Here is a 17396-nt window from a genome sequence, read left to right as displayed (position 1 = left end):
TGGAGGAAATCATACTAACTTACAAAATGAGCAACTTTCTATTAGTGAGAGATTTATCGTGGATGTATTATGGTATCTCTTGTTAGGTGTATGAGTTTAGAGTAAAGGAATCTAGTATTATTGCTCCAGTCCCTGCTGAAGATGTTGATACTCCTCCCAGAAAGAAGAAAAGGAAACACAGGTAAATCTGTTACTAAATAACCTTAGCATAACAATAAATTGGAGATACAGGGGATCAGAACAGAAAGTATTTCGGAGGAAAAGTCATGCAACTCTTCTCTGTTTGCTTCCAAAGTCAAAATTTGCAGCAATAAAACAAAATGGTGTTTTGATTTCAGACAAAAGTCATACTGCATTGGCAAGCATAACCTTCCACTTCTCTTCCCCTCTCCCTTCTTTTTAACCTCTTTAACAGCCAGACTCTTGTTAGCAGATTCTTGTAGGTGTATTGCTGCAAGTAGTCAAACTAAGTTTAGGTTAGAAATACTCTACGCAGCTTGTTATAACATTCAGGATATTGCGGTATAATTTTGTTTGCAGCAATAAATATGACATTTACAAGCATTATAATGGGATTCAATAATGATTTTATGGTATTTTCTAAATTAAAACTCCTGGGATTTTTATGGTGAAGTGTATTCCATTAAGATTCTGATCAGTAAGCAAAAATATTGTGGCAAACTAGTAGGATTGTCTTTTTTGTCTTTGAGAGACTATTCCTTTGTAGCACCCCAGTTTCATTATCAACTAGAACTTCAACTAAAGAACCAGGTTAACAAGTTGTTTAAAGTGAAGCTGCAATGAAGAACAAAATCAAGCTTTTTGCTGGAGTCACAAAGACCATCTGAAACAATTCCTGTTGAAATTGTAAAATTGGTGGCTGCTGTCTGTCAGCGAAACGCATTTTTCTTTGAGAATCCCGAGGTTTGAAAAATGCAACTCTGTGTTGACTATTTTTGTTCCCAGGGATAAGAACATAGGAGATAAAAAGCTGACTGAAAATTAGCAAGAACGTTTCTTTCTGCAAGCAATAAGTACGCTTTTTTCCGTCAAGTTTCCTATTTCTCCCCTTAACTTTCCTTATTTTCCCCCAAGTTTGTTCTTCCAGTTCTTCTCCCATCGATTCTTCTTGCTTCTGTCTTAGCTTATCTAAGTATATTTATTATTTCCAGGCTTAGTGAAATTCCTGTTACTGGCTCAAAGATACTGTTGACGTGGTGTACAATGTTTCTGCTTTGTAGCATAGAGGCAGCCGATGTGGGCTAGGAAAAGATTCAGTGAGCATCTGGAAGAGATTCTGTTCTGAGCAAAAAATATTGATTTACTGCTCTTTGCACAGTTTTCAAGTTTTGGGGCATTTGGTGGGCTTGGCTATTTAAATCTGGAGTTAATAGCCATAGCACAAGTTTGGAATATGCAGTTGGGAATTAGCTTGCTTTCAGATTCATGCAAATTGCTATAAAAATGGTGCCACTGCCTCTACTTGAAATGAGCAACTAAAAGGCGTAAATGTATTTTGAAGCTGAAATGGATTGTATGGGTACCAGGTTGACATTGTTTTGGAGGAGTTTTGAGACTTTTTCTGGTTTGGGTTTTTTTTTTTTCCCAAATAAATAAAAGCACATACCATTACGTGGGCTTTCGTGATGTTAATTTGTTCTTATTAGTTGCCAATATAAAAACTTTTATCCTAGCAATTTAGTTTTGAAATGCCTTTTAATTCTTTTAACGCTCATTGAAGGAAGGAGATAATTTTTTAATTTGATTTCACAGAATATGTGGCAATCAAGCTGTCTCCATTCTTCTATGTGCAGTGGTCTCTTAAAAAAGGAAAACCTTTTAGGCCGCCTACATACTACTGTAATCTGAGCACACTCTAAAGATGTCGCACAACTAGCAATTGGGAAAACCATCTGGAAGTCTTTCTTTGTTTCTTATGTTTCTTTTGAGTTGAGTTTACTCACTCATAGAGTAAATCCAGTCCTAGAGCCGGGAAGGCCATTCTGTCCTGTTTGCACTTTTCCACTGCAAGGGACTTACTGGTCTGCAGGTTTTCCACCTGTACATGTGGTAGACAGCCTTCAAGCAAAAGCAGCGTTCACCGCAGAGAAAAGCAGCAGCAGAAGGCTGCTTTTAATGTCCTCTTGTAACTGATTCAATAGCAGATTTTTCTTACAAGACTTTGCCTATTTCCCATGCGATCTTGGTCCCCGTGTAGGCGTACTGAGCAACTAGCTGGCAAGACTATACCTCTCTTGGATAGTAAAAGATATTCGCTCCCTCCTTCCAATGTCATTTTTGTTAGATAGCCATAATAAAGCTGATCAATGAGAGGAGAAGACTTTTTATATAGTTGGTTTTTGGAGCACCAGTAAGTGTCAGAACCTGTCCCATGTATCGGAGACTAACCTGGCAGTTTGTGAAAACTCTGCTTTGCTGGAGGAATAAGTACTTTGCATAGAAGCCAATAGAAAAATCTGAACCGAGAAAGAATTCAGACAGGCATGAGCGTATGCTGGAGGGAGAGTACTTCAGCACTGTTCATTCTCTTACGTGTACGTTTTCTTCCATTGCTGGGAGCTGAATTGGGTTTGCTTTAACTAACCAACATTCCTTCCTCTGGATTGCTAAGGATCTGTTATTTGATTGTAGGGCCAGGTAATGCTGCTGCTTGATTATTTTTGTTTTCCTCTCCTCCCTCAGCCCCTATTCGGATGGGAGTTTACTTAGTACACTTTATTTGAAAGTATTTTATTTTTTCCCATTTTTCTCATTTTCCTCCTCCTGTCCCTACGTTCCGCTGGCCTACTGTTCACTGCATACATTTGAATAGCTTACGTGGCTCTGCCTAGAGTTCAGGGTGCCTTTTTATAGGGATTTAAAGACTGTGATCAGGCACAAGGTGCCGCTGAGGCATTGGCGCAGATGTTCTTGTGTGACACCTGGTTGGAAGGCTGAGCCTTAGAGTGGTGGGGAGGCTGTGGATAAGGTATGATTTAGGTGACTGAGAAGAAGTCTTTGCATGATGCCAGAAAATCAAACACTGCAAAGACTTGACTACATATATTGACATAATTGGCACGTATTCTGAATTTTCAGTGCTGTTTTAGGTAGCAAAGTATCCCTGTGCAGCGGAAAAAAAAAAAAAAATACTAGTGTAGCTTCTTCCAAAGAATGCATTTCTACTGCCTGATTAGCTGATACCAGTGCTTCCTAAAAACACTGGCAAAATTAGTAGGTTGTTAGCAGAGAAGAACAATACTTTTGACAGCTTCTGTCACGATGCTTCTGGAAACACTTGTTTTCTAAGCTGGCTATCCTGCAGATGTCAGCAACCAGATGTACAAATCCACCTGCTTGCTTGGAAATCTGCCACTGAGTTTCCAATTTTGCTTTTTTTTATGAAGCTTCGAGTTGCGAGAGCTTTCTCAACTTTGTCTTTTCCTTGCCTTCTGCTTCATGGGAGCAGATTTTGCCTTTTTGTTTCTGGTTGAGGTAGCAGATTATAGGGCAGATATACTAAAGGTGGACTAATTTATCTGGTACTCATTCAGGCTTCAGCTTTGTGCACTAATCAAGGGACCTTGCAGTGCTTCCTGGCAGTTTTTGGAAGTTACAAGCCAATGAAGGTATTGTTTGATTGACCAATTCGACAGAAGGTTTGATTAGCACGGTGTTGGCAGCTTACTTCATGTTGTTTTCTGTCATTCCCCACAATTCACGCTCACGCTGCATGTCTCCAGCTCCTTTCTTGCTAGGGTCTCGTCCTCCTTTGACGCCGGTCGCTGTTACAAGAGCGGTTAAGCTGATGCCTTTGCCATTGTGACTGCCATATTTAATTTGGTATCCATTCTGAGTTGTTAGTATTAATGCTTTGTTGACAGTGGCAATCTTTGTCCATACAGTCTATAGTTACCCATAGAAACAGGTGGCAACTAGCCAGCAAGGGGCATTTTACTTTAAAAGTATTAGGGTAGTGCTTACCAAAAAAAAAAATAAAATAGTTCATACTAATTGCAAATGAAATGGTGTTTTAAGAAGTCTATCCACAGAAAGCTTTTAAGGGTTTGGTATGCTAGTAAGTCCTTATTATCTTGGGCTGAGAGACAAGCTTCTGTGAAAGAATTGTTCAAAAATACAGTATATGTTACATTTGCCAAATACCAGCCAGGCAAAAAAGAAAAGCAGCTTGATGTGCATTAGAGTAATTTAAGTCAAAACTGCACTCCTTCTTTCAATTATATGGGAACTGTCTTCTTGCAGAGAGTCAACAACTCATAATTCGTAAGTACATGTTGGTAGCCTTTTTTCTAGAGTGAATCATTCTTAATAGGAATGTCATCTATTTGTTACAGTGCTCTGCAATGCTGATAGTCTTTGGGTTTGTTCCCTCCCTTCAACCTCAGATACTTGGACAGGTCTGCCTCTGTGGGTTTGTAACTTGCATGGGTTCCTTCAAATGCTTGTAAGAAAGTTGGCTGTTGGGCACTTGAAGTCTAAGGGTAAAGCTTTGAAAGAGCAATTGCGTACAGAATCTTGTTTACCTAAAGCTATTGAGGGGGGGAGCTCACCATTCGGTTAAAGTAGAGATTGATCCTGTGCTTTTATGGAAGAAGTAGCAGCAAAAAAGTCCTATTTAAGTAGTTACAGTGGGAAATATTCTTTCAGAGCGCAAACTTCTGAGAGCTGCATTCAGTGAAAGGCAGAATAGCTTTCCAAGGGTTCTGTGCTGGGGATTTTTGAGCATGTGTGTTCACGAGTATTTTGGACTGCGAAGTACATCTGCACAGAAAGTGAGGTTGCTAGGTGCGGCTAGCAGTGTATTATTTGGCCAGGGAATGAGGCTTCTCCCATATTCTCTTAATGTTGCTCCATTAGAGTCTCCAAGAAGTATAAACTTTAAAACATTTAGATTAAGGATTTTCAAAAACACACCACACAAAACCACCACTTCTTGCAAAGGGACTGCTTAGCTCAGCCAACGGAGACAGAGGACACTGAAGGAATACTGCCAGGTCATAAGAAAAGAGTTTGAAGTAGAAGGGAAAAGACTTAGCACAGTACCACCAGTCAGAACAAACTGGGGAAAAGTCTGTCCAACCAGAAGAAATACCAAGGTCGCATCAGCGTGGCGGTGCCAGACAGATGTGATCTCCTGTTGTCATATACTTGGGGCTCAGCAGATGAAGGGTAATACCTGGCTGTGATCTGTAGGAGACTACCAGCGTGGTGCTGGGGCCAAGTCCTGTGAAGCAAACGGTTGACAGATCTTCACTCTCCTGTTTAGACACGTCCCCGCATAGCTGCAATTCCGTATCCTTCCTTCTGCTGCTGCTTCTGCCTGCTAGAAGCAGCTCCAGCAGCCTCCTCTTTGCAGGTTGGCCTTAAAGATCATCTGAATTTAAGCATCTCTCTAGCCTGGGCTGGGTGAGGGCTGCTCGTCGGTACAATCCTGGGACTCGAGGAATGGTGCGGGGAGGGGGAGGGAGCAGCCTGCAGAGCGTTGGTCTTGTCAGCTCCAAGAGATTGGGACAGGGTGGTTCCGCTGCCGCCGCTCCTGACTTGCGCACAGTTAGCTGATGTTCATGTTACCAGAAGCTTTCCCATTTTAAGTCTCGTTGGGTGCAAGATGCAGCTACCTTTCCCAGCCCACTGCAGGAGGAGTTCCTGTCAACCTTCTTGTGTTTGTTTTGTGTTTTTTGCAGGTTGTGGGCTGCTCATTGCAGAAAGATACAGCTGAAAAAGGGTTAGCATCTTTCCATTCAATTTATGTCCTGAACTTTTAAGATCCTACTATTGCTTTTCTGATTTTGTTTTTTGGGGTTTTGGGGTTTTTTTAAAATGTTAGGCCATTATATACATTCCATGGGGAGCTTGAGATTATAGGGGGAACAAAAAGAAAAAAAGTAAGCTCTCATTATAGATATTGTAGGGACAAAAGGTACTGTTTGGTTTACGTAAGTGGAAGAGCTCTGTAGAATTCAAGAAGAAAGGAAGGAGGCTGAGTTTACAATCTTTTCAGTATGGCCTTGTTGAAGTACAGATAAAAACGGTATTAACAATAGGAGCTGCGGTAAAAAGCGGCATTTGTTTGGTTTTTTTAAAGACCAGCTTACTTTAGTTATCCGAAAATTTGTTGAGAGTGGTTGGGACTTCTAGCAACATAAATAATCAATCCATTTGTGTCTCTCTCCTTTTTGGTTGCTGATTGTTAACTTGAACATTTTTATGAACACATGTGAACCCAACACAAGCTCAGGAGTATTAACAGCAAATATAATTTATATAGCACCAAATTCTCCTAGCTGCTCTATAGGTAAAGCTCTAGACTTGTTCCCGATAGACCCTCCTTGCCTGTAAGATGCTAGCGTTGTCTGTATTGGAAAATTGACTTGGGAAAGCACAGTCGTATAATGACCAGGTATTATTTTGCCAGTGTAGCTCTTTGAAAGTTGACTGTTGCTCCAGAGTAGAAGTTACTTTGTGTATTTGAGCAAATTTACTTTGCTGAATAATATCAGTGTTACTCTAGAACGTGTTCACCCAGGAAATTATACCATTGTAGTTTCGTTTTTCAGTTTTCCACAGTAAACAGTTTTCAGCTCTGAATACTCGAAGCAGCTGAGGAATGGGAAGAATGAAGTGCACTAGGAAGCAGGCACCTAATGGTGACAAACACCTAACGAACGTTACAGTTCTGGTTTGGTGTCCTTTGGGTTTTTATCCCCGCTGAGCGTAGGTTTGGGATTTTTTTGTTCCTTTTGGGGGTTGTCTTAGTTAAATAGCTAAAAGGGAATTTCTGCTTTAAAGAGTGACGGGAACTGCATGTTGTTTGTTTGCACCTTGCAACTTTCCAAAATGTTGCTATTTTTATTCAGATGGCTCATCGAATCATGTTTACAACTATCAGCCATGTGATCATCCACGTCAGCCTTGTGATAGCTCATGCCCATGTGTAATTGCTCAAAACTTCTGTGAGAAGTTTTGTCAGTGCAGCTCAGAATGTAAGTAAAACGTTGAAAAGCTGTCTGTGAATGTCTTTCACTGTCCCAACATCTAACTCTGCACTAGCAGGCAGTCTGTACTGCAGACAGCGTTTGCGGGAGCAGCAACTTATGTCAAACAGTGTGAGAAGGGAGCACGTGTTCAGTTTAATTTGGGCCTCTTAATTAGCCGTTGAATGAAGTCGGAAGCAAATCTTCGGACTTAAAATTGAGGAAGACTAAAGTAAAATCCGGGAAGGAAAGAATTTACAGTACTCCCGTATGGCCTATACAGATATCAACGGCTATGGGTTTTTTAATATTCTGATATGCTATAATCTGCACTGTCTTAATCTTACAATGTACTTTTTTCATGCTTGCCCTTTTTGTTTTCCATATATTCCCTTGTAGGCCAAAACAGGTTCCCTGGATGTCGTTGTAAAGCACAATGCAACACTAAGCAGTGTCCGTGTTACCTAGCTGTACGCGAATGTGATCCCGACCTCTGCCTAACGTGTGGAGCAGCCGACCACTGGGACAGCAAAAATGTTTCTTGCAAGAACTGCAGCATTCAGAGAGGATCCAAAAAAGTACGTAGCTAGTTACAAAACCGCCTTGGTTTTGAGGTGTTTTTATGTTTTCATGCCAGAGAATGGAATTTCTTTGCCTTTGTGCTGTCAAACAGGAAAGGAAAAACAAAAAGGGAGGTAGCTGTCGCTTACGTTAGCTTGCTTATGTGCTGCTGGTAAGCTCTGTGTATGTTTTGTCATGAACCAATTAGTTGGGTGTTTTCTGTGTAACGCTGGAGTAGAATATCTCCTTTTCCCCATTCAGGCTTCGCTTGTAACTTGCAAATAGGCTGCTGTTGTAAAGTGATAACTCATCAGTCTTCCCCTAGATCAGCATAAGAAAGTTTGGCTCGGACATAGATGTGGGCTATTTCTTTCTTCAGTTGTTGATTCTAACGCACAAACTGGTGTACAGTCTACCGAAGAAATCTCAAAAGCCCGTTCAGCTCTGTTAAATAAATACACCAAGGTTTATTTCTGCTCCAGAACATCTTCTCACAAACTAGTTCAGTTGAATGCTGAGCTAATCAGTAGTGGGTTCCTGTCTGCAGACCTTTCTAGTTTGAACTCCTTAGTGTATATGTTTCTATGTAACACCCTCATTTCAGGGTTAAACTAAAATTTTTATTGGTTTTCAAGTACTTCCTGTGGTTTTTCTTTCACATACAACTTCTGATCCACAAGCTGTAATTTCAGTGTGTGTTTGATAATTAGAAGAATCCGTGTTTGTCCTCTCTCCTGGAGCCCCAGCATATGTTTTGCTAAGTGGTACAATTAAAACCAAAACAAAAACCAAATCCAAGCCAGGCCCGTCTGAACTTTTTGGGTTTTCTCTCCCACAGCACTTGCTATTGGCACCTTCAGATGTGGCAGGCTGGGGAATTTTCATCAAAGATCCTGTACAGAAGAACGAATTCATCTCTGAATACTGTGGTGAGGTAAGGACGGAGAACACTGGTTATGTATGAGCTTGACCGGTGAAGAAGTTGTGTGCTGGCTAGGGAGCAAGAAACTGCCTCTAACTTGGTATCAGGTTTAGACAGAGAGCTGTGATTGACTAAGGATGCAGCTACCACTGTCAGAGCTCCAAACCCAGGAGCTAGACGGTTGAAACGTCACCAAAAATTTGATACAGGCTCTCATGAGAATGAGAGGCTGGAGTGTCATTTTTATCTTAGATGTAATTTCAATTCAGACGTGCCTGGAATTTTGTGCAAAATCATTTAGTACAGTATGAAAATTCAGTAGGCGTTTTCACTAAATGATGTTCTATAGTAATAAGAAAACCCTGAATCAGGTATGTAGTCTTGATTTTGAGATAAGAAGCAATTCTTGCTTTCCTTCTGCTCTGAATAAACTTGGTTATGCTGGGAGCGAACCATGGTTGTTGGATAAGCACAGGATGCTGGCCGAAAACAGTACTTTGTGTCTGGGAATATTTTCAGTCCCAGAGAATTGAAAAAAAAACCCCTTTCTCTCAGAAGAATGTCGGGGTTTTTGACCTCAAGCTGCTACGGTTACAAAAGGTGAGGGGTGGTCTCTTTTTTTACAATTCCTATTTCTTTCAGATTATTTCTCAGGATGAGGCAGACAGAAGAGGAAAAGTATACGACAAATACATGTGCAGCTTTCTGTTTAACTTGAATAATGGTATGTATGTATGTACTGGTCACAACCCTTGCAGCATAAATAAAATACGCATGCTCACCATTTTCTTCAGCCCTGTTCTTTTGCAGGCAGCAGGTAACAAAAACACTGTGACATTTTTTCTTCTGCACATCTTTTCCTAGCAACACCTAGATTCCTACTATTGATAGCTAGTGCTTTCTTATTTTTCCTAAATGCTAGTCAACTAGATAATAGCGATGGAGCCTATTACACAAGCCAAATATACGAGATGAGTTGAGTAGAAGTAGAATTTCATGGAGTAAAATTACATGCAAGCATTAGTAAAGTAGCCTAAAGACTTTAAAGGGCTTGCTAAGTATTGTCTGACATAATTTTACTGTGACTTAAATTAGCAGTGAGTTATGATGGTAATTTTATGATGGGGGAAAAAAAGCCAAACAGACATGTGACTACTGCCACTTGAAGAGAAAAAATACAGACTGCGCTGTGTCGAGCGTGAAATAAATACTGCAAAACTTTGAACGGGGGGGAAAAAAAAGCTGCTTTATGTCAATGTTGACTTAGCATATTTAGGGAGCTTGTCCTTGTGGAATAAAGGTAGAGAAGCTTCAAATGAGGAACTAAGGCAGTGCCACTGTGGCAGGAGATAAATGGAATGCGCAGTGTGGGGCAGCAGGAATATTTTGAGTCTTGCAGAGCAATAAAGCGATGGTAGGATGATGTGCCAGCTCTTCCAGGTGGGAAGCCAAGCAGTTAGGTTTTCCAGCTGCTAAAATGCAAGCACACTAGGTATTAAGCACAAAAATTTGTTTGTAGGTGACCTATCCATCATCTGTGGGTTTTGGTTTTCTCCCCCCCTTCTAGATTTTGTGGTGGATGCAACACGCAAGGGCAACAAAATTAGATTTGCAAACCATTCGGTAAATCCCAACTGCTATGCAAAAGGTAAGTTTTAAATTTACTTCCTTTTAGCAATGTATGAAATGTTGTGGGATACTCACTTAGAATACGCATTTTACCAGTATTTGTGTTAACCTAATTTTACATTTCTTTTCAACAGTTATGATGGTTAATGGTGATCACAGAATAGGAATATTTGCTAAAAGAGCCATTCAGACTGGTGAGGAACTGTTCTTTGACTACAGGTTGGTAGATGGATTTTGTCACTTCTTCCTGTTAAGAGACTGGATTAACTTTCAGTATTTCTGTCCAGCTCATGACTAATTACTGTGCCCACCTCCTTACAACCTCAGGTCTCAGCAGCGGAGCAGCAGTCCCCTTGCATATTTTTTTAGTTGTTTTTTTAAGCCGGACACCGTAGTAAGCCTGACTTGAGCAAAGCAGCTGGGTAAGAACCTTGCAAACCTGTAACACCAGCTTGCCTAGAGATAAGTTTAGTGACCAAGAGGGACAGAGCTGCACAACTTTCCCCGGCAGCCCTGCACGTTAACCTTTCCCTGGCAGGGTTCCCCAGGCAGCAGTATGGGTTGTCTCTCCCATCGTTCAGAAATGGGCAAGAAGTATTTTTGTGTCATCACAGGGATGTGATCGCTAAGGTTCTGTTCATGCTTTCCTCTAAAATCATCTCACTTGAAGAAAACAAACCTGTCCAGTGACAATACTGTGTAAGGCAACCTTGAGAAATACAGTTGCTTGCCACTAGCTAAAATCAACTTCTGCCTTGTGAGATTCAAGGCAAAAAAGTGTGGAATTTTAGTGGTTTACCTTCCTCTTGGTCAAACTCCTCTCAAAGCAGTTTCTCGAGTGATCAGGGTTGTTCTGCACCTGCAAATCACACAAGGAATAAAGGCCCCAGCTGGTGAGGAAACGATGGGAAAGCCGAGAGCGTGCCAGGCTGTGGTGCTGTGCTGTTAGGTCAGAAGGGCAAAGCTGAAATGTTCAGCATTACTGGGTTTTTATTTTTGTTTTTTTATTTTTTTTCATTGCAGATACAGCCAAGCTGATGCCCTGAAGTACGTGGGCATTGAAAGAGAAATGGAAATCCCTTGACACCAGCTACCTCTTCTTTTAAACAAACAGCTGCCTTATCTTCAGGAATCTCTAGTACTGTGGGCAATTTTAGAAAAATAAAAATGATGCAATTTGAAATTCTGTATTTGCAAAGTACTGTAACAGTAATTTATAGTAACAAATTTAAAAAAAAAAACAAACAACTTTTTATTGCCTTCTCACCAGCTGCAAAGTGTTTTGTACCTATGAACTTTTGCAATAATGTGGTGTGGTACATTTTTCAACCTTGAATAAAGGATACTTGAACTTCTTCATTTTTACTGGAACCGAGTGGGAATTTTGTGTCAGCACGGGGAATACTCGCTTCCAACTTCTGAGCAAAGGCAACTCTGTATGTGTCTGCTACTTAAGGTCACATTTAAGATTAAGATGAAGGTGGGAGCAGGGTAGGAGCCAGCAGTCAGGCTGAATGTGGAGCTGCAGTTTAGAAACTCCCGCAGTTGCTGCTACAGCCAACCTCTTGTCGCAGTATCAACTGCGCTTACTTCTTTTAAAGTTTTCCTCTACTTTTGCTAAGTCTCATCAGCCCTTAGTCCTACCAGGGGCTCTGTCCAGGAGCAGTAGATGTATTTAACGGGAGGGGAAAAGGGTCCCCCCCTTACAAGCCCCCTGGAGAGCCCTACTTTCAAGACAAATTTGTGACAGAAGCAAACCTTCTATCTGCCTACGAGACTAACGGCAACCCACCTGCCCAAGCCGGTGCCAGGCATCTCTTCACTCTGTTCACTCAGTGTGGCACTAACACAGCTGAGGCCACATTTGCATCGTTTGAAAAGGGAACTGCCAGCGGTGCTCCAATAACCGGGAACCATCAGCTGTGGCTTCCCTGAAGCAGCAAACTGAATAGTGAATGCAACAGCAATTGCACATGCATTTCTCTTTGCATCAATCAGCCCAAGCCCATTTATGCTGCTTGTTTAGCTGCAGGCATCCGCTATTTTGCTTATTGGCACAGTTAGTTACTATCTCTTCCTATGAATTTTTTTTTATATATGTATGTTTTTATCTGAAATTGTTTAGATTGCAGCTAGGTGCCTGTTTATTTCTGCTTTGCCAGCTGAGCATGAACTCTCCAGCCTTGCTGCTCCATAGAACAGGATGCTCCAGTCAAAACAGCTGGGGTGGGAGTTTTGCAAAACTGCTTTCAAGGCTAACGTCAAAACACCACTGCGAAACTGAGTTCCAGAAATCCTGTCAGTGACCGTGTCGGTTCTGCTCTGAGGAGGCTCCGACTCGGCGGGGAGAGCTGGAGTGGCGCTGCCTGCTTCCACACTCTCAGGTACAGGAGTCGGCTGCCAGAGGCTGTCCTGCTCTAAGAATTCACAACCCTTATCTTACTCATCAGGAAAAAGGCCAAAAGTCAAAACTAACTTACTTACTTACTTTCTCCCTCTTTGGGTAAAGCACGGCTCTTGGCTGAAGCTGGATCGACAGCAGATGGGTTTTAAGAACAGAGCTCTGCAAGAGACAGCATACAAAGCACACGAAACAACGCTGCTTTAATGAGAGATGGGTGAAGGCTCAGCTTTGGGAGGCTGCTCAGAGCAGGTTATTCCTGGCCTCCCACACGCGATCATCATTCAGCCCCGCTCCTCTGTCACCCTACCGCTCTTACATCCCACTACAACAACCCACGAGCACCGAACTTTCTGCTAGAAGGGTTTACAAAAACAAAACACAAAACAGCATCTTAAAAAAAAAAAGCCGCCAGCTCAGAAAGCAGCACTCCGCTCTTTAAATTTCAAAAAGCAATTTGAAAATTGAACGGCAAGGCGCTCCATTACCTGTGCTAGCAGTCTTTAGTGCAATTAAAGTGCTTTCAGAATAGGAATAGCAAGCATGCAACATCTGAAGTGGGGATGAGACTTTCTCCCATTTTCCAAAACCAGTCTGGATCACATCTAATACCGCTCTGTAATTCAAGCTGGCAGTCTTTTTTCTTAAAAAAACCCCAAACCCCAGACATTTTGGTAGGTCAAAGCCTAATTGCAACCACAAAAAAACAGGTTTCCATCAGGGAAAAACAGTCTCAACACAAAACCTGGCCCCCTTTCCTCCACGCCAGAACAAACACTGAACAAATCACCAATTCCAAGGGGAAAAAAGGGTCTGGCTGCAGCAGTTTGGTGCTTAGCACCATCAAGAATTAACAAAACAGCGAGCTGTGAGGATGGTGGCATTAGCTTCCACCTGCTACAAGCAAAATGCTCGTTTCACATGTGTATAATGAACACAAAACATTATGAGAAGAATGGAACGAAGCCCCATCCATCAATGTAAGTGCATTAACACTCAAAAATGCTTTAATTCCCAGCACAGGCTGCATTTCCTGGGAGTTAATCTTTAGGAACACCCTCAACTGTCTGTTCTAGCCAAAGAAATACGAGGCTGAACCTTATTTATTCAGGGCAGCATTTAGGCAGGTGCGATGCATTTTATAGCACACCGAATGATATTAAAAGCAGTTCCAATTTCAGACCAAGCATCGCCACGTCTATTTAAGTATTTTCTATACTGCACATCTTGTGAAATCATCACAACTTACTTTTCAAAGCACGGACATTTCCTCTTAAACAAGAGCTAACGTGTGCATTTGATGACAGACAACAATTAATTTCTTCAGAGAACAAAATGTGCTTCAATTCACCAGAAAACAGGGAAAAGGAGGAAAAGCAAAACGAGTTTCTATCGCTTTCATAACCATTATACCTTTTATTTACATTTAGAAAGATAAGTCATGAAACTTAAAACAATAAAACCAAATGCAACTTGTACAGAAATCTTTTAATTTTGTTTTTTATTTATCACACATTAAAAAATGAAACACACTATACAAATGGTTTTTCATAGCAGATTACACATGGGTCCATTCCGACTCGCTCTCAAAGTGCTGCCAACATTTATAAGTGCTGCCCGTGACGGCAGCTGTTTACCATATAGCCAATGTATTGATTTAAATGCAGTAGCATGCAACCCTTAAAGGAGAAGGGTTTGATTCCTTTCTGTTCTTAAATTAGGTTAAATGGCATTGGTGTCCGTATTTACATACTTGAAATGTATCAATCCTGAGCAGTTCTGATGTAAATCTGAGACTGGCTGATGGGAGTCCTGGTCTCAGTTATTAAAAAGGGAGGTCCAAATGGCAGCAGGGCGGCTGCTATGAAGTTCCGGTGCTTTCATTCTTGCCATCACATACCTATTTGCCGAGTGTCACACAGTCAAGTAATTGCTAATAAAAACGTTAAGCCAAGTAACTGTAGGTGTCCTTCTCACCATCTACGCGTTCCAAGTACTCCTTCTCAATCAGGATGTCGATGCATTTCTGCGGGAGAAACAAAGGTAAGCGGTGCGACCCTGGCAGCAAAGCCCTCGCCGCGGTTGCTACAATCTTTGAACGATTTTGGCCACCGCATTTCACGCCAAGTAGAGGACGGAGTGGGTGAAGGGCACAAACCACGGCAACTGGCTCTCCCGTTTCTGACCGCAGCCAAGCGGAGGACCTCACTAATGCACTAAACTGAATCGGGCTTACTCGACGCCATCCCAGGGGAGCGGCTGGGAGATCACCTCATCATCGGTGTGCCGAGCAGCTTCACAGTAAGACAGCAAAGAGTTACACCAAGACGCAGAGCGCCTGCTGTTCTGTTACTAAAGAGAGCAGTTGCAGTAACTAGCTGCCTGTTCCAGGACTCGACTGGGTGCATCTCTTCCAGCCCTGGTGCCGGTTTACGCAACGGCTCTCCACTGCCTGTTTTTTCCTTGCCTATCCCCTTGTCATGGGATGTAAAAACCGTCGGTGGACCACTGAACAAACCGATGACAACAAGCAAACGTAACGCCCCCCTCCCCAACATCTTTATTCTAGAAGAGATCGGGAACTGTTGCGTTGAGCTGGCCCACCGCCTGGAGAGCAGGAACAAGAGGTGAGTCTGGAGCAGAGGCTGCTGTGAGCTGGTGCTGATATGACAAGATGCACTCAAGCTGCTATTGTAGCACCGCCAACAACACGAAACACGCATATTTCCGTAAGAGAAATACAGTATTTCCGGTTAAAATATGTCCTACTTATTTACCACTCCAAAAAATCCATCCTTACCCAGCCCATCTCTCTCCTTAGCTTCCCGTTTTAATTCAGAAGGATATATTTTGTCTAGCTGTATCCTCCTCACCTCCTGGAAGAGGGGTTCAGAGGTGCGCTTCTCACATACCTTAATTACCGGAACTCGTGGCTTGAACCTTGAGGACAGCTGTGTTAGCACTTCTCCAAGCAGTTGCTGGTGTTTTAGAACCTTCCTCATTTTCATGATTCTCACAATAGCAGCCTGCGCAGCAAAGTCGGAAAGGTGCGCTTAGGAGCAAAGCACTTATCCTCCCGGATAAAGCCATTTTACTTCCCTAGCAGAACACATCTGCTAGGGCAGAAGCATCATCACAGCAAACTTGAGTACCAGATGGGGAGAAGCATGCCTACAAACGTCAGCTACTCAGGCAGACTTTAAGAACTCGGATTCTGCGTAGCATACAGTCATCAGGAGTGGGTTTGACACATGAATTTTAAGAACTACTCTGCTTACGGTCAGCCCTAACTATAGTACCAACCGGTACCAAGAGCGACATGAAACTACTTGCGTAAAAGAAAGCCTTCTTTATGTATTTACCCCTACGTGACGCTCTTAGTAGTACATTTGTATTTCCTTCCCCTGCCCCTTTGCTTCTCAAACAGATTCCAAATGAACTGATAGAAAAACACTGTGAAGTTCATACTGCCTCGGCATTACTCGTTTTCCCCCAGGGCGGAGATCTGGTGGTGCCTGCGGGCATCCGTGGAACCCAAATGCTCATCAACGTGGTGTTAGAACAAATGTGAAGAACCGCGTCCTACCCCGCCTTTCTATATTTTCTGTCTACTTTCTGTCTACTACAGACTCGTATCGCTTTCAAGAGCATTCTAAATTCATTTTTAGCTCCAACACTGCAATGGCATGTTGTCTTTTAATAAAAATTAAGAAAACCCCACAGTAAGCTTCATTAAAGGATTACAAAGCTGTAATTCTAAGTTCATAGCACGGCAGCATTCTGCAATCCAAGTCACCTGAATCAGTAGTTTCCTATCTTCCTCTATATTTTTGTGTGTAGTTTCTTGCTCCTGCTTCTGTTCAGTCTTCATTGGCACATTGATGTTTACCCTTAATTTTTTGCTGTAAAGAAAAAACGGAAGTTAGTAAAACAATTAGCCTGTTGAAAAACCAATCAAACAAACAAAAAACCCCCCAAACCCCCCAAAAAACCCAACTCCAAAATAACAGCCATACCACCACAATTACTTTACAACAAAAGGGCACTGGGCCACTTCTGAAAATTTTAGACAATCTTAAATTAAGTTTCAAAAAAGTAGTAAATAAAAAGCCAAAAAATGCAACCAACCAAAAAAAACCAAAATACCTTTTTGGTGGTTGGTCGTGTATTTCTTGACTTACTGAATCCAACCTAGTGACCTGTTAGGTCAAGTTAGCGCAATATAGGACACTGTATTTGAAAGATGTTTAGTAAGAAGCTTCCAGGCAGTGAACGGGACAAAAAGTCAGTGGAAAGAGAATCACTATTCCAATTTACAGATTGGATTCTGACCATAATGTGGAGAAATCCTTTTGTTGTGCTGTGGTGGAGAGGGGATCTGTTAATTTATTTAGCATAGTCTTGTGCCACATAAATTGGGAACGGCTGAGCTGTTTCCGTCACCGCATTAACGTAACTGACCGTGAATTCTCAAACCTTTAATTATTGGTCAAGGAGGGAAGAAAGCAGATGAAGAGTGAGGTACAAGGAAAGGTTTTAAAATGGTTCTTTCACTTGAGATCGTATCTTCAGGAAGTACTGAACTCCGCACTGAATTTATGTGCGTTTACGTCTACGCTCTGGTAAGCGTGATAAAAAGTCACCACAGTACTACGAACAGCTTAAAATACAGGAACCTTGAAAGCAACACTGGTTAAAGCAGGTAAGAAAACCTACTGAAAATGGTGTTTATGAAGTTTTCAAATCACTGTATGCTCTGAAGCTCTACGATGAGCCTGCTGATCATCTCACGTTATCTCTAATGGATGAACGTTTAAGACTTTGACCTTTGCTCGTCACTGTACACTACCGTAACCTTACAAAATAAAAGGTATTTTGCCGAGTGCAT

At 41.8% G+C, this 17396-nt stretch overlaps 2 protein-coding genes across 2 annotated transcripts in view; one reads left to right on the top strand and one right to left on the bottom strand.

Annotated features, from left to right (window-relative positions):
• The window catches only part of EZH2 (enhancer of zeste 2 polycomb repressive complex 2 subunit), a 50731-nt gene extending 39384 nt beyond the window's left edge, over window positions 1–11347 (top strand). The window contains exons 12-20 of the mRNA XM_059818266.1: window positions 87–181; window positions 5706–5746; window positions 6879–7004; window positions 7395–7573; window positions 8395–8490; window positions 9121–9202; window positions 10046–10126; window positions 10242–10326; window positions 11131–11347. Of these exons, the coding sequence (XP_059674249.1) occupies window positions 87–181; window positions 5706–5746; window positions 6879–7004; window positions 7395–7573; window positions 8395–8490; window positions 9121–9202; window positions 10046–10126; window positions 10242–10326; window positions 11131–11191 (846 nt within the window). The 3' untranslated portion in view covers window positions 11192–11347. The remainder of the gene's footprint in view (window positions 1–86; window positions 182–5705; window positions 5747–6878; window positions 7005–7394; window positions 7574–8394; window positions 8491–9120; window positions 9203–10045; window positions 10127–10241; window positions 10327–11130) is intronic.
• A 2651-nt stretch (window positions 11348–13998) lies between these two features.
• CUL1 (cullin 1) overlaps window positions 13999–17396 on the bottom strand; it is a 56055-nt gene continuing 52657 nt past the window's right edge. Inside the window, exons 20-22 of the mRNA XM_059818327.1 lie at window positions 16305–16410; window positions 15421–15534; window positions 13999–14534 (exon numbers count right to left, since the gene is read on the bottom strand). Of these exons, the coding sequence (XP_059674310.1) occupies window positions 14454–14534; window positions 15421–15534; window positions 16305–16410 (301 nt within the window). The 3' untranslated portion in view covers window positions 13999–14453. The remainder of the gene's footprint in view (window positions 14535–15420; window positions 15535–16304; window positions 16411–17396) is intronic.

Source organism: Gavia stellata, chromosome 6 (genome assembly GCF_030936135.1).
Source record: "Gavia stellata isolate bGavSte3 chromosome 6, bGavSte3.hap2, whole genome shotgun sequence".
Lineage (NCBI taxonomy): Eukaryota > Metazoa > Chordata > Aves > Gaviiformes > Gaviidae > Gavia > Gavia stellata.
Note: the sequence above shows the minus strand (reverse complement) of the source record. Positions and strands in the feature narration are given on the sequence as shown.